A 17,981-nucleotide genomic window follows, 5' to 3' on the forward strand; every position below is an offset into this window, starting at 1 on the left:
AAACACCCTGTATATAATTATGTATATAATTGTTATAACCACACGCACAAGGATATATCTTTTAGTGGGCTAATTGTTATATTCACCGTAATTATATTTATTCATTTATTTATCGTATCACAAAATCATGTCAATTGAATATGGAAATATACAGGGTGTCCCTGGACTTTCTCTTTTCCTCTCGGGAATGTATAGATGGGGTCAAAATATCAAGTACTTCATATAACTTTTTTTCATAAAAGTCTTCGTAACCAAGTTACGGGCCCTCGAAGTTACAAAATGAAAAATGTTTTTCTTTGATAACTTTTCAAGTGAATATTCAAAATCATCCAAATTTTGGTAATTGACTAAACAAATGAATTCCGTCGATGAGCTTTCATGCAGGAGTCAGTTGTTTTGCTACAAAGTCAGGAACGGACTACCCCCGATGGTCCACACCCCAAAACTTTGAAATGACAGATATTTTTCAATATTTTTCAACAAAATAAGGTTACTTGGACAATTTTATGAATAAAAGTACTCGTGTGGAAAGTCGATCGGAGCAACGAGTCTTGATAAAAATGTAGTTCTACTCGGCGACATCAAACCCGCTCGTCCACCATTATTTGAAATAAATAATTATCAAAGCAGAAATAATAATGATAACGTTAATTCAACAACATTTATAACAGGAATAATACAAAGTATGCTAAAATGAAGTCGTAAACAAAAAGTACAGTACCTATATGGAAGTTTAAGTCACAATTGTGATAGCAGATATTTTTTCAAAAGAAATATCAAGTTCTGTAGATTCGTGGTGTTTTTAAACTAACAAGCTACTCTACTATGAAATATCGAATTCATTCCATATTTTGTATGTACATAATACGTGTGGAATAATCACGTTTCGTGTTGATCAGTTATCTGAATCTCATGAAACTCAACATTCGAATGTTTCAAATTCTTCTTCACAGCTAAACTGTTGAGGAGTTTCACTGATAATTATAATTTTATGGAAGAAATTCTTTAACACGAATCTGAATTTAGCTGAAAAAACGCACATCGGAAAAAATATTTACTATACTAATAAAAAGCAAACGAATGAACTACAAAAACGGCTGCACATGATCAGGTGAAAAATATCCAGGGAATAATTATGTTCCATTTCTTCCACAGATGTTGACAAAAAAACCTTTTAGAAAGTTTTGATAAAAAATGAGAAACTGGAATGCGATTTTGTTTTGTTGAGTGGTGCGTTGTCATATGACTATCATTGTATTGTCAATATTCTATAGGATATTTTGAATTTTTTTGATATGGCCGAACAGTTTACATTCAATGAATATGCAGATATGCATGTATTTTATGGACGAGCATTTTGTAATGCTGCAGAAGCTCGTCGTCTGTATTCCGAGCATTTTCCCAATCGAACGGTACCGTCAAGAGAAACATTCGAGCGTGTCGATCGCAGCTTGAGGGAGACAGGTATGTAATAATTGATAATTAATTTGAGAACGTTGTTTTATTTCGATATTATTGTAGGTACAGTTTTGCCAAAACGAGGTGGTGAGGGCGCTCCTAGGACTGTACGTACCGTTGTATTGGAGGAAAATATTTTGGAAGCCGTCGCTGATGATCCTTCAATGAGCATCAGAAATCTATCAGAACAGTTCCATACATCCAAGTCCACTATTCATAGAATAATTAGGGAACAACTGCTCCACCCATTTCACATCCAGAAGGTACATGCCATGACACCTCAAGATTTTCCAGCACGACTGGAATATGCCAATTGGTTCATGGATAGGCAAAGAGAGGATATGACTTTTATTAATCGAGTTTTATTCACTGATGAAGCAGGTTTCAGTAGAGATGGAGTTATCAACTCTCATAATCTCCATATATGGGCCGAAGAAAATCCCCATGGGATATTGCAAACCAAACACCAACGGAAATTCAACGTGAATGTTTGGGCTGGTATCATTGGAAACCATCTTATAGGACCATTCGTTCTACAGGACCGATTGAATGGAGAACGTTATTTGGAGTTCATTCAGAACGATTTGAATGGACTTTTGGAACATGTTCCATTGCAAACCCGAAGAGATATGTGGTTTATGCATGATGGCGCTCCTCCTCATTTTAGTTTGATTGTGCGTGACCATCTGAACCATATTTTCCACAATAGATGGATTGGTAGAGGTGGGCCATATTCATGGCCATCGCGGTCTCCGGATTTAAATCCATTGGATTTCTTTCTGTGGGGGCATCTAAAAAGCCTTGTTTACGCTACACCTATTCACACAAGAGATGCATTGTTGAATAGAATAACATTACATTGTGAAGCCATACGAAACGACCCTGGAATGCTATTTCAAGTACAGAGAGGGTGTCTTCGCAGACTAAGAAAATGTATAGAGAGAGAAGGTGGTCATATCGAGCAGTTTCTGTAGCGGATTTTTCATTTCTGTTTGCTCTTGAGGCTCTTGAGTTTCGTTAGTTGAACGTGTTTGCATTATAAAAATTCGTTATGAACATTTTACCTATCATTTTCATTTTCCTTAAAAACTAATATTTTCGAATAATGGTAGACATCTCAGGATAATTGTTGTTGAATTAACGTTATCATTATTATTTCTGCTTTGATAATTATTCATTTCAAATAATGGTGGACGAGCGATTTGATGTCGTCGAGTGAAACTACATTTTTATCAAGACTCGTTGCTCGGATCGACTTTGCACACGAGTACTTTTATTCATAAAATTGTCCAAGTAACCTTAATTTGTTGAAAAATATTGAAAAATATCTGTCATTTCAAAGTTTTGGGGTGTGGACCATCGGGGGTAGTCCGTTCCTGACTTTGTAGCAAAACAACTGACTCCTGCATGAAAGCTCATCGACGGAATTCATTTGTTTAGTCAATTACCAAAATTTGGATGATTTTGAATATTCACTTGAAAAGTTATCAAAGAAAAACATTTTTCATTTTGTAACTTCGAGGGCCCGTTACTTGGTAACGAAGGATTTTAGGAAAAAAAGTTATATGAAGTACTGGTGATATTTTGACCCCATCTATACATTCCCGAGAGGAAAAGAGGAAGTCCAGGGATACCCTGTATATTATTATATCATCAGCTGAATTCTGATTTCAATTCTATTCGTGATATTTTTAAAAAATGTGCCCTTCCATGACGTTTTCCAGTAACACTTGAATGTGAGATTTTCACTGGACAGTTTACGAAACCGTATCACGTGTTTCTCTGTACCAGGGGTCGGCAAGTAGTTTTAGGTGGAGTCCGGAGACTGTGGGAAAATTTTGACAATGTCCAGAAAAAAACAACTGATAAAAATTAAGTGCTACCTGTGCATTATTTTGGTTTCAAATCAAATTCTGAATTATAAAACACAAGACCTAAAATTAATATGATAAATTACACCGGTGGTCTTGAGTCCGTTTTTTATAGTTTGGTTCTCGAGAGGAACAGCAAATTCGAAATGTGTTTTCTAGGTGGGCGTTCTTTAGTCTCAAACGATATTTGTTTTTCAAAAAATTCATCTTTGAGAAATATGTTTCACATACGTATATCGAGCCTAACATAATGGTAATTTATAGCTAGTTTCTTACAATTTTCATTTTGTTCTGGAACATGTTTGATGCCGTTTTATATGGATGTGGATATAGTTTTATATGAAGTGATGCCTTAAACAACTTGGCAGCAACATCCGTCCATTCTGCTGCTAATCAACTTCAAATGGCGATTTAAGAAACGGTGATAGCTTGTCCATCTCTGCAAAGCCTTGGAATCTTGTAGCAAATTCCTTCCTAAAATCGGCCAGAAATTTTATGAACACTGCAATGCATTATTCAGAGTTCTTTTATATTGAAGAATTGTCGGAAAATTAATAAATTCTTGTGTTGCAATATCTTTTTCAGAGATATCCAGCTTGCGATGAAAAGCAGACATGCTTTGTATCAGATAACATGTTAATTTTCCATTCCTTGTATTTCTGTGTATCTTTCAGAAAAGCTACCACCAGCATATTACGCTTGTTTGTTATGAACTCAAAATGCTTTCTGGCTCCCTCCACACTGAAAAAAATTGGATTAAAATTACATAATCTTTACAGATTTTATGACGTAATATTCCGTATTATTGTATGTATTTCATTATCAAGCATATAAAATTATGTGTTCTTACAAAATTACCCAAAATTTCCAGTTTTTTTTGATTTTCACAGAAAAAAAGGAAGAATACTATTGAATTTCAATTACATTATGTAAGTTTTCTTTTTACATTGTATATATTCGTAATATCTGTATTATTCGACGATTTTTTATGTAAATTTACATGTCTAAACTGGAAACGACAGATGTGTGAGTGCGCGCCTCCCGACAATAGCTTACGCCTCCATTAAACAACTGACGAAGCGTCGCGGACATCGCATTGAGTGTTTTGTTTTGTTTATTGTGGTATTACAACGTGGTATAACTGTAAGTATCATAGTTTTATTTACATAATTTATATAATTGCGATGTTTACTTGTATTATTTGCAATTTCCATTGTCATGATGCTAGAAGTTACGATAAACATCTTTTTATTCATAGAAATATGCCAAAGAAAACATTTGTCTGCATTAGAAGAGGTTGTGGTGCACAAATAGCAACGTACAATAAATATAAATTTCATGTATACAGAAATCATCATAAAACAGACGCTGTACGAGATATTCAGCACAAAATGTTAATGAAATGCAGGCTGAAAAATTGTCATTTTACGAAAGAGTATGATAAACCTAATTTCAATCATTTTTTGAGTCATATAAGAAATAAAGAAAATGTGTTCTGCCCTTTTTCTGAATTGTGTACAGTTTCGTATGACAATATCAATAGCTTGAGAAGTCACTATTTCAGGAAACATCGGAAACATCAATTATTACAGACAAATAATAACGAATTCATAAATGATGACATGGATATGTCTGACGTGCCAGCATCAGAATACCAAAATATGGAAATTGATAAAGAATCAGATAATTTCGCGATAAAATTCCTCTCTTCCCTTCATTTAACATTACAATCCAAGTTTTTTCTTACAGATAAATCATTGCAATATATCATTAATAGCTTTATCGATTTTAATGAGATTAATTTATCGTATTTAACAATCAATTTGAAAAATAATTATAAAATTGAAGATGCAGTTATACGAGAAATTCAAAATTCAAGTTTTTTAAAAATCGCACATGACAGACAGATGGGACCACTTCGAAGTGTTTTTTCGAGAAATAAATATTATAAGGAAAATTATAGATTTGTTGAACCAGTTCAAGTTCATTTAGGGTATATGGGTCAAAAAAAAGCATTTTTTTATTACATTCCAATATTGGAAATCCTCAAAGCAATGCTTTTTTGTGCAAATATTTTTGAAATATGCTTCAAAAATAAAGAATCTTCTTCAGTTCAAGTATTTTCTAGTATATTTAACGATTTGACAGATGGTTTATGTTTCAAAAATAATAGTTTTCTGAATGAATCCAATAGATTGAGAATAATTTTATATCAAGATGCATTCGAGCCCTGTAATCCCTTGGGTTCTGCAAGAAAAAAATACAAAATCGTTGCTATATATATGACGCTGGGAAATTTACCTCCATGGCATAGAACACAAGTGGAACAAATCCAATTAGTATCACTGTGTTTTGAAAATCACATAAAATATTTTGGATTTAATTCAATTCTCAAAAATATTATAAATGACTTGAAAAAATTGGAAACAGAAGGTATCCAAGTGAAAAATGAAAATTTCAAAGGTTCGGTAATAGCTGTTGTTGGTGATAACTTGGGCAGCCATCAAATAGGAGGATTAGTTCAAAGTTTTAATTCAGAACATCCATTCTGCAGATTTTGTGAAATAAAAAAATTCAGCAAAGATTGTTTAAGATCTGGCGATCTGAGATCACCAGAATCATATAATCATGATGTTAATATGGCTAATATGTTAAATGAAGTTCATAATGGAATCAAATTCGATTCCCCTCTGAACGAATTAAAATATTTTCATGTAATGAATCCTGGATTACCCCCATGTTCAGCACATGATCTACTTGAGGGGGTTGTTCAAGTAGATTTTATGTTATGTCTTCATTATTTGGTTAAAAAACGGTTTTTTTCGTATGAATATCTGAACGAAAATATCGGCTATTTATCCTTTCACATGAAATCTAAAGAAAGTTATCCTTTCATTAAAAAAAAGATAAGAAGCTAACTGGTAACGCATCTCAGAACTTATGGCTACTGAATGTAATTCCGTTTGTACTTCTTGAGAAAATAATGCAATTTAACAAGACAAGTTGCTGGCAACTGATTTTGAAATTGAGGAAAATTATAAATATAATTTTATCGTTCAGAATATCTGTAGAGCAAGTAGCTTATCTGAGAATATTAATATTTGAGTATTTGGAAGAACGGTTATCATTATTTCCGAATGAAAAACTTAAACCAAAGCATCATTTTCTGAGTCATTATCCATATTTAATCAGAATGTTTGGACCACTACGACATATGTGGACCCTCAGATTTGAAAGTAAGCATAAATATTTCAAAAATATAATAAAACATTGCCAAAATTTCAAAAATATACTTATGTCATTGACTTGGAAACATCAGTATCTACAATCTCTGAATTACAGTCAAAACTCGAATATTTTATTCAGGAATTGTGCTGAATGTAGCAATTTGGATCTGTTTGAAATTGACGCATTCTCAAATGATATACAAGAAATCATTCGGAGAGATCCCGGTTCTGAAATATATAAATTTACTTCTCAAGAAATAAAACTTCGTAATATTACTTACAAGAAAAGAATGGTTTTATGTTACAAAAATTCTTGCGATGGATATAAATTAATTGAAATACATTTTATGTTACTAAATGAGACACTTGAAAAGGTATTATTCATTGGCAACCTAAAGAATGTATATTTTGATCATGATTATGGTTTATATGTTGAATATGACCACGACGAAATGCAATTAACCTCTTGTTTTTATGATGATCTTATTTTAAGTGAAATAGTACTAGTAATGAAAAAATCTCAGAAGAACTGGTATTATTTTACTTCAGCACCTCTGGAAGGATACCCAAACGATTACTGATAATTTTTATACCTATGTTGACAATGCAAAATATCTCGGTGGTACTCGTTAACAATAACATTTTGTATATACTTTGCCTATCATTAGATAATACAAAATTTCATTTGATTTTTCAAGACTGTCCCAAATTTTCAGTAATTCCAATTTTCACTTCAATCGTTGCTTCTTTTCCCAAATGAAACCAACACTACTTTTCTATTTACATTTTTATATTTAAATTGACATAAAGTAGTATATACCAAGGTTTTGTTTGTATCAAGTAGAATTGCTGAAAATTTGTGCATAATTATAAATATTTTTTTTATTCAATCATATTTTATTACATAGATAAAAAAGAATATTCAATCTCGCAAAAATTTTTATTGCAGATGTCTCTTATATTTCTCAAAGTTTGGGACGTCACCAGGAAGAAAAAAAGTCTGGTATATATAAATGAAGATGAAGAGGATTTACTAGAGAGAACTATTATGAAAGGTGATTTTTGTTTTATATTTTTCCATACGAAATAACTACATAATTACAAAACTTTATTGAAAATCGTATCTATAGGTACTAATAAATTAATTCTAATTGATCATGACATGAAGAAATTACACTTTTTACAAAAATATATTTTCCAAAATATGAACACCATGGTAATAAACTACTTTTTAAAGAAAAAGCGAAATTTTGGGGTGTTCTGATTCTTGAATATTCCATTCCAGTTTCCCAGAAGCTTGATATCAATGGATCGAGTTTGGTACTTGAAAGAGATGGAACACCTGTAGACGAAAATATAGTTCTCAAGCATTTCAAGAATGAAATATTTATTTTATTAGAACCCTCTCAGCAATGGCAAGAAGATGTTTGTCTTTCTAACATTACCAATATATCAGGAACATCGACGACCACCCTTATAGATTCAGTCACTAATGGGAGTTGTATACTAGCTTCGAACGACTCTGTTTTAAACAACACGTTATTGATTGCCGATATTTGTCCTGAGGAGAATTTTCAGGAAAATTTGAATGCAGAATGCGTCAGTAATCTAAATACCACTCATCAGTTCGATTGTAACCAAAATTTTATGTGGCAGACATTCCAAATTCCATGGGAACAATTTCCAAAGCCAATGATCGAATCATGTGAAAGGGGTGAAAGGGATAAACAAGTTATGAATTACATAATTCATACAGTTGTTAATAATATGAGAGTAATCAAAAAAATCATAACTTCTTCAGCTATAAAGATTATAACCAAAAAAATTATTGATAAATATCCCGAAACTTTTCGAGACATTGACGAAGATAATGTAGTTATAGGTGATGGTTCTTATTCTGTATTCAAAAAATTACAGGATAGAAACAATTATCTAAACAGACCTCATATCACAAAACGTACAGCAAGTATGAGTAATCCGATGGCGAATAAAAAACAAAGATTATTCTAGAGAGCTGGCTGTTCACACTGGGATCCTCCATTACCTGATGGTGAAAATGTTAGTACTAATGGAAAGATGTCGGAAGATAATCCAGACTTGTTGGAAACGCTCCATGAAACCTTTCCACAGCAAAGAGATTTTCTTAATAGACACCCATCCCGTGAAACCATCCAACAGGAGTGGCCCATTTTATTTTCCAAAAGTGGAGCCTCAATTCACTTCCATAAATTGACTAATTCGGACTTAACACAACTAGGAAAAAAAGCTGCTGAAAAACTTGACAAATTCCTCAAATTACATACCCCTGAGGAAAATAATGAAACAAGTGAATACGAATTACTGACGATTATTAAAATTTTGGCAAGATACTTTAAGGAAAATCTTGAGTCAATATATATGGAAATAGATGTAAGTTAACATTTCACAATTAATTTTTCTTGTAATCCAATATGTCGATTTGTTCACAGAATATTCCAAACTCCGAAGATCTGCAGCTTGAACCTCTTATTATGAAAATTGGTGAGTTATATCATAATTATTATCTAGAATCTTAAAATCGACATCGAATTTGACAGTTTTTGATAAAAAAAATGATGATTTGTATTCTTGTTAATTTATTCAGATAGGGCACATGAATACCTTGAATAATAACTCCACCTAAAAATCGAACATTTGATTTTCTAAATATATTTCACAAACTTAGTATCAGCAATGTCCTTATTGTTTCAGGGACTGAAGAAAACAACTTTTTTGTATATTACGAAAAAGGAGCAATAAATCAAAAAGGATTCAGCACTTTCAATGAGGCATTCCAAATAGCCTTTTCTCTTTATTTCAATTTGAATTTAAAGTACCCCAGTAATATTTCCTTAACCATGGAATTCGTGCAAGGATATTTTTTAAAAATACATCCAGACTCAGGAACAAAATCCAGATCAGTTGGCTTGAAGAGAGTAATAAACCTAATGAACAAAATGAAAATTATGTAAAATATTCAACAAACATATTATTTAAGTAATGTTCTTTTTACTTACTCTTTGATGTCCTGTTCACTCAAAATATTTTCACAATTATTGTAAAATTCAAATTTTTATTTCATTTTTTGTCAAAGTGACCTTCATGAATGAAAACATTGTTGAGTTTTGTTATATCACTAAATTTATTATTAAACTATATACAGCATGATGATTTTCAATTACCTCAACCTCAGAGTAGTTTATTATTTAATATATAGTTAACAATGCCAGGAAACATCATAGTAGTACCAATGTGCAAGTGTTGTCTAGTGGAACATACAAGAGAAGAAAAATAAGGTAAAAGTAAAGGCCGCTTAGGCTTCAATGTTCAATTCAGAAGGGAGAAGTAATATTACACATAAAACTGAAATTTACTTATAAAATTTAAACATTTACAATGTAGTTTCACATATTTCCATCCTCCAATATGAAATTCCATTAGTAAATTTACGTTTGTTGTGTAAATCCACACAGTAAAATTCATACATCATTGAAATTTCATTAGTAAATTTACGTTTGTTGTGTAATTCCACACAGTCAAATTCATACATCATTGAAATTTCATTACGATAATTACATACAACTTTACGTAGTCTTAATGTTCGTATTACGAATTTAATGCGTATCTATACATAAATTATTATGTAATGAATTTTACATCAAATGTGTATTATTCCAATTCGAGGACAAAAATACATAATATAACGTTGGCAACTAATTGCCAACGTTTTTTATGTGTTTTTACATTTTTCTTTTTACAGTGCATATCTAAGTTTTTATCAACCAGAAACGTTCAATAACTTGACCCCAACTTAGCCAACGAACGTTGTTGTGTTGCAGTAAATCAGAATACGCTGAATCACATTCAGAAAAAACTCCTTGAAATGTCGATGCTGAAGAGCAGAACGAGATCTCATAAAATTAATCAACTTGACCAAGCAGTCCGTCACTTCTTTCAGTGTAGCACTAAGTTTTCCAGAAAGGTCTTCCTGGTGAATTGTGCACTGATACGATATTAAACCCGAGTTTGTATCCCCGATTCTCTTTAGTACACCTTTTTCTTTGCAAATAATTGCTGGGGTCCCATCAGTTGAAAGCGATACCATTTTATCAAAACTAATGTTAGATTTAGTAATAAATCAATAATTCAATGACCTTAAATAAATCTTCTCCTCGAGTCTTGCCTTTCAACGGCAATATTGCTAGCAACTCTTTCCTTAAAATCTGACATTCAATATCAAGAAATCTTACGAAAATAGACATTTGTTCATCATCAACAATGTCACATGATTCATCATGTGCAATGGCGTAGCAAAGTACATTTTGCAGAAGTCCAAGAGGAGTGTTTTTAATATTAGCAGCTAAAATTTCCGTTTGTCGTATATTACTTCTCGCTGATAATGGAATACTTCGAATTACAGTGACAATATCTTGTTTTTCTTCAAAAAGTTCCGTAACTACTTCCAACATACGTTCCTTCATAAAGGTTTTCTTTACAAGCCTCACTGCCATGAGGAAAGTTTTTGTGAAATTTCTGATGAGTTGTTTCGTAGTATTGCTTCAAATTGCCAGTCCTAACAATAGCGACAGTTTCATTGCATATAAGGCACACTGGAACCGCTTGAGGCCTATCAGGCGACGTAAAACAATACTGTTCACTCCAATCCGCCAGAAACCTCCTATTTTCACTGTCCACTCTACGCTTTTTAGTACCCTTATTAGCATGAGTACGAAAATATTATGAAAACGCGAAAAATCACAAAAGAAATGGATGGTTACTCCGCGGTTTGCCCTCCCACTGACAGTGTACTTTCCCTCGCTCACACGCCCGCACCCCCGATTTCGATGCTCGCTCGCGCTTGTTTTAACAAAACAAAACAGTTGCTAGCGCGCACAAACACACACGCACAGGGTAGATGGGAAACTAATAAAACCATATCAGTTGTAGGTATAGTCGAAGTAACTGGTATAGTCATTCTTAAAGCTACCGGCGAACTCAAAAGCCAAAAAATCCAATACAAAGAAATAATGTCGCTACGAATTAGTCCACGTGGACTGAAGATCTGGCGGTTCGTATTGGATAATTTTTACTAACCGAATTTTATGATTGGCTAAAGAGTCATATAATTAAATTTGAAGTCATGTTACGGTGACCAATAGAATGTACCGATGAGTACCGCCGTTGTGTCGTCAATGTTCAGTTCAGGAACTGATCGCCATTTGTGTGTTGAAATTCTATATTGGTGAAGTTATAATTACTTAAAATTTTTGTTATTTTTTTAAAATGTGGCGTCCTAGGACAAGTACTAATAGTAATAACGAGTGTGATAATAACGCAGACTTTTACCTGTGTAGTGATTCTAATAGCGCTGGTGAACAATGCGAAAAAGAGATACCATGGAATTAGATTCGGATGGATTTGAATATTGAAACACAGAGAGTATGTTTCAATGTATATAAGAATCTACATATCAAGTTTGGTTTCGTAGGAAAAAAACTATTACAAACAACATCAGATTTGACCGAAATTCCTTTTTCAACTGTACGTAAAATAGATAAAAACATTCCTTATGAACGCAAGACGCGATGTGATGCGGGATTACCAAAACCTTTGGATGTTCATCTAATAAAATCATTAAAAAAAAACAATATGTTACGAAACCAATGAGATTCCTACAATTGAAAAGAAGAAATTGAATACTTCCGGCCATAACGTGAGCTGCTGTAACAAAACTCTTCAAAATTGGATAAAGAAACTAGGATTCAGATACAAAATAATAAACAAACGTCAAGCAGTTATGGAAACAGAAGAATAGTGGAATTGCGTAACAAATACTTAGAACAAATAACTAAATATAGACAAGAACAACGGCAAATTTTCTATTTGGACAAAACTTGGTATGACACTAACGATACAGTTACGAAAGGGTGGACTGATGGTTCGAGAATGTGTACACCTAATATGTCTGCAAACAAAGGATCGCGACTAATCATTGTGCATTGCGGAGGAAGTAAAGAATGGGCTTCGAATTCTTTGAAATCATGTGCAAAAACTTGAGAACTGCTATGTTGACTATCATAAGAACATGGAAGCTAATATTTTTGAAGAATGATTTGAAAACATATTGGTCCCAAAATTGGATGCGAATAGTATAATAGTTCTTGACAACGCTTCCTATAATTCGCGACATCTCATCAAAGTACCGAATAAAAATTCGAGGAAAGATGAAATACAAAGTTTTTTAATGGATAACAATTTGTATTTTGAAGATAACTATACCAAAAACCAACTACTTGAAGTTTTACAGACAAAAATATTTAAAAAAGTGTATGCCCTTGAGAGTATTGCTGAAAAGTATGGAGACACCACATTGAGACTTCCCCCCTATTTTTGTGTTTTCAATCCCATCGTGTTGATTTAGGGAAAATTGAAACAAAGCGTTTGGCGTAAAAATTATTTTTCAACGTTTGATAAGAGGGTGATAGAGCTAGTTAAAGAAAAAGTATCTAATATTACCGAAGAAGACTGGCAGAAAATGATTAAAAAAGTAATTTTACTTGAAAAAGACTATATGGAGATTGGACACTTCCATATCAGTGGTGGAAATAAAATCATTATTGATTTAAATGACGACGGTGATAGTTAAACGGAGAATATGGAAGAGGAAGTATTAGAAACTTTCGAAGAAAGTTAGTGAAATGTTTTGAAGCGATCGATTGTATATATATATATATATATATATATATATATATATATATATATATATATATATATATATATATATATATATATATATATATATAAATATGAAAGTTATTGAGTGTCTTGATATAGAAACAGAAGTTAATATTGGACATAGCACTCATGAAAGTGGCAAACCATAGACACGTGTTTCGGGCTTTTGGCCCATCATCAGTATGGTGCAGCCAAGTGCAAGGATGGGCAACACTTGGTTATCAAAAGATAGAAATACAAATGCACGGAGCCACCAACAGGAGCCAACCGCACATTTGTGGTTTAAGTTGATAGATCTCGTGTTCACAAGAAAACTATCAAAATCACCTCGGAGGCAGCTATAGCTACCTGCGTGACATCCGGGTCCAGGAAATTATACAAATATGAAAGTTATTGAGTGTCTTGATATAGAAACAGAAGTTAATATTGGACATAGCACTCATGAAAGTGGCAAACCATAGACACGTGTTTCGGGCTTTTGGCCCATCATCAGTATGGTGCAGCCAAGTGCAAGGATGGGCAACACTTGGTTATCAAAAGATAGAAATACAAATGCACGGAGCCACCAACAGGAGCCAACCGCACATTTGTGGTTTCAGTTGATAGATCTCGTGTTCACAAGAAAACTATCAAAATCACCACGGAGGCAGCTATAGCTACCTGCGTGACATCCGGGTCCAGGAAATTATACAAATATGAAAGTTATTGAGTGTCTTGATATAGAAACAGAAGTTAATATTGGACATAGCACTCATGAAAGTGGCAAACCATAGACACGTGTTTCGGGCTTTTGGCCCATCATCAGTATGGTGCAGCCAAGTGCAAGGATGGGCAACACTTGGTTATCAAAAGATAGAAATACAAATGCACGGAGCCACCAACAGGAGCCAACCGCACATTTGTGGTTTCAGTTGATAGATCTCGTGTTCACAAGAAAACTATCAAAATCACCACGGAGGCAGCTATAGCTACCTGCGTGACATCCGGGTCCAGGAAATTATACAAATATGAAAGTTATTGAGTGTCTTGATATAGAAACAGAAGTTAATATTGGACATAGCACTCATGAAAGTGGCAAACCATAGACACGTGTTTCGGGCTTTTGGCCCATCATCAGTATGGTGCAGCCAAGTGCAAGGATGGGCAACACTTGGTTATCAAAAAATAGAAATACAAATGCACGGAGCCACCAACAGGAGCCAACCGCATCTATCAACTGAAACCACAAATGTGCTGCATGAAAGTGCTTGTGTTCTCCTATGATACATATTTTTGTTTTAATTTTTGTTCTGCAGGTAACTGAGATATCTGCTGGCCTAAAAGCTCTGGGACACCCGGTATATATATATATTGATATTAAATTTCACAAAAAGGATTTGAAGCTTTATATATCTTCTATTAATTATCTGCGAGCGCTTTCGACAGCTGGTCGTAGTGTCATCTTCTAGGCACTCCTCAAACTGAACTTGTCATCCTATCGTCTGCCTCTTTATACGGTCAGAACGTCTCAACTCAGGTATTTCAGGTACTTTAGGTAGAGTTTTCGAAATTTTCGAAACTCATGAAAATTCTTTACTCAGAGTTGCGGTAGAGAACGCTATCGATGACCCATCCCGCTTCAATAGGTCTCGCAAATCCGCAAGGTGAGGTTACCGAGTAACTTCGGAAGCTATATAGTTTTCATCAATGAACTCGACGGCGAGAATTCGGATTCTCGACCGTGTAACACAACACCTTGAGCCGTACAAAGCGTGAAAGCAGGCAGCAAGTTACAAGGGTCAGGGGGATAGACCCCAACTTGTCTGATCAGAAGACGATGCCGGATAATTTCAGTTTCAAGTTCAGCTACCAAGCGGAGCATATGAATATGGCAAGTTGGATCTGGCTGAAACGTCGTGATGATGTCAAAGACGAACGAATGACACTTCAGCATGTGATTCCATCCGAGAAGGACGCCAAAACAAATGTATATACTCGTACGTATAGTGTATAGTGTCGAAAGGAAAACATCTCAAAAACTTGGTCAAATTTTAGTGCATGTAAAAAAACTAAATAACCGAAACCAAACTTACGAGGTGAACAGTGTTAAAAAAACCTGGATCAGATATCTTTCTCATCTATATATAGGGAAAACTAAAAAAGATATTTTTGTTTTTTTTTTTGTTTTTTACGAATAGAACTGTTATTTCGGAAAATATAAAAAATGAAAAGGGTTAGTTTCATTATATTCAAAATATACTATTACAGTGTAGAAATGAATCACGGCCATCATCAACTTTTTTTCCAAAAACGGACTTGTAATAATTCAGTGATATTTTTTTTAGCGTTTCATTTATAGTAACTAGCATCATCAGCGCCAACAATCAAATAGAAAAAAATCTATTTTGTATTAAATTTTTTGGGAAAATGAAACCAATACAAAAAATGAATTTTACATGACAAATTGCCTACATGTAATGCTCGATTTACGCCCTCTTTGTTGAATGCATATAAGTTGTGTGTCCGTACAATTTCTGTGGCAATTTTCTAGCATAATAGGTGTAATACCAATACATGCATCTCTTATTTTTTGTTTAAGATGGTCGATATCTGTACTTTGTATTCCTAGACAAAAAAATCTAAAGGAGGGAGATCTTAGGATCGAGGTGACCTGGTAATTGGTCCATTGTTTCCAATCCATTTTATTGGGAATATCGCGTCCAGATGTCCCCTTACTAGTGCTGTATTATGAGGAGGAGCACCGTCTTGTTGAAAATCATGTATTTCAGTGGTTATTTAACAAACAAAACAAGTAGTTAACAAACTTTCACAATAATGAAGAAGTTGAACACAACAACGTTATACCTTCATTCATATATAAATCGCTCCCATATATTCAAGAATTGATGTATTCCGAAATAATAACCTCAAAATATCCAAAACTACTATATCTAAATTATATAGTAAACTAAAAGCTCCAATTTCAAATAAACAAAAATCCAATTTAGTATACAAAATTTCTTGTATGGATTGTTCTAAAACATATTTAGGACAATAAAAGCAACTGATCATAAAATTAATTTTGAAAACCCACATGTTTTAGATAGAGAAATCAATACAACTAAAAGAATATTTTTAGAAAAGATACATATCAATTACGAAGAACATCCAATGAATAAATGAACTGATATTGAAAGTCTCAGCAAAATTTATACATACCTACTGAAATGTGACAAAGAAAATAAAAGATCTAGTAATTCTAGTATTATTCAGAATTTTCCAACTTGACATTGTCGGTGAAATTTTGATCAACTGTCATTATTTCATGTTTTTTCTATCTGTTTTTGAACCATTCTATATTTTATTCTTACGTTAGTAAGTTCTCCATATATAATTAAATAGAAGTTATAAAGCTTCAAATCCTTTTTGTGACTTACATTAATATTAAAATAGTGAAAATATAGGAAAATTAGTTGCATCGTCAAAAAAAAATATAAATATGTATATATAAATACGAAAGTCATTGAGTGTCTTATTGTAGAAACAGAAGTTAATAATCGGACATAGCACACAAGGAAGTGGCAAACCACAGACACGTGTTGCGGGCTTTTGGCCCATCATCAGTATGGTGCAGCCAAGTGCAAGAATGGGCAACACTTGGTTACCAAAAGACAGAAATACAAATGCACGGAGCCACCAGCAGGAGCCAACCGCACATTTGTGGTTTCAGTGGATAGATCTTGTGTTGTGTTTACAAAAAACGCAGGTAGCTATAGCTGCCTCCGTGGTGGGTTCGTTTGTGTTGTTTTTTCGTTTTTGGCAACCAGGTGTTGCCCATCTCTGCACTTGACTACACCGCGCTGATGAGGCCAATAGCCAGAAACACGTGTCTGTTGACCATCTCTGTACTTGGCTACACCGCGCTGATGAGGCCAATTGCCAGAAACACGTGTCCGCGGTTTTCCAATAATTTTTCTTGAGTGCTGTTCCGACTAATCCTTTCCTTTTTGAATTAAATAATAGACACTCGATAACACCTCCTTCTATATATTTATATCCTGGATCCGGAAGTCAGGCAGGTAGCTGTAGCTGCCACCGTGGTGATGTTAGGATATCCTAGAAATTCTAGGTCCCCCAATTGAAATCACAAATGCGCGGTAGGCTCCTCTTGGTGACTCCGTTCGTTTGTGCAGATTTTTCGTTTTTGGCAACCAAGTGTTGCCCATCTCTGCACTTGGCTACACCGCACTGATGAGGCCAATAGCGAGAAACCCGTGTCCGCGGTTTACCAATAATTTTTCTTGAGTGCTGATCCGACTAATCATTTCCTGTTTGAATTAAATCATAGACACTCAATAACAAATCCTTCTATATATTTATATCCTGGACCCGGAAGTCATGCAGGTAGTTTGTGGCACACTATAGTTGTTGAGTTGACACTCTGACTTTATGTTTGCCATTTTGGTGTTTTGATATCGAGTGCCCGGGTAACTCGTTATCCAATGTATTACTGAACCCGAAAAACCATATTTCTTTAATTTCAATATTAATATTTCGCGATCGATTATTGCGAATGCCATTTTCATATTAAAAAAAAACTATACATATTCCAACTCCAGGTCTATCCAAAGGATTCATCATGTCTCATGTAACAAGTTGAATTGCTGATTCACACGAATGAGATTTACGAAAT

General features: G+C 33.8%; 2 protein-coding genes across 3 annotated transcripts in view; both read left to right on the plus strand.

The window, feature by feature from the left end:
- The window catches only part of LOC111513839 (dehydrogenase/reductase SDR family member 4), a 57,864-nt gene that overhangs the window by 25,785 nt on the left and 14,098 nt on the right, over nt 1–17,981 (plus strand).
- Nucleotides 3,068–9,739, plus strand: LOC141481208 (uncharacterized). 2 transcript variants are annotated; one of them, XM_074172404.1, is made up of 4 exons: nt 3,068–7,611; nt 7,842–8,965; nt 9,025–9,076; nt 9,287–9,739. In XM_074172404.1, the coding sequence occupies exons 2-4, from the start codon at nt 8,633–8,635 to the stop codon at nt 9,544–9,546; spliced, it is 645 nt and encodes a 214-aa protein (XP_074028505.1). In that variant the 5' UTR covers nt 3,068–7,611; nt 7,842–8,632; the 3' UTR covers nt 9,547–9,739. The 2 variants fall into 2 exon arrangements, with proteins under 2 accessions (XP_074028505.1, XP_074028506.1); XM_074172405.1 differs by having other exon boundaries at nt 8,567–8,965.

This window comes from Leptinotarsa decemlineata, unplaced genomic scaffold (genome assembly GCF_025532065.1).
Source record: "Leptinotarsa decemlineata unplaced genomic scaffold, Ldec_3_MD MMD2_tig00000090_RagTag_RagTag, whole genome shotgun sequence".
Classification (NCBI taxonomy): domain Eukaryota; kingdom Metazoa; phylum Arthropoda; class Insecta; order Coleoptera; family Chrysomelidae; genus Leptinotarsa; species Leptinotarsa decemlineata.

What these genes read in the sequence shown, in the direction of transcription:
- LOC141481208 (XM_074172404.1), top strand. Translation starts at nt 8,633, where the DNA reads ATGTCGGAAGATAATCCAGACTTGTTGGAAACGCTCCATGAAACCTTT. An exon ending in CAATATATATGGAAATAGAT is followed by an intron (nt 8,966 to 9,024) that starts GTAAGTTAACAT and finishes ATTTGTTCACAG; the next exon opens with AATATTCCAAACTCCGAAGA. An exon ending in ACCTCTTATTATGAAAATTG is followed by an intron (nt 9,077 to 9,286) that starts GTGAGTTATATC and finishes TTATTGTTTCAG; the next exon opens with GGACTGAAGAAAACAACTTT.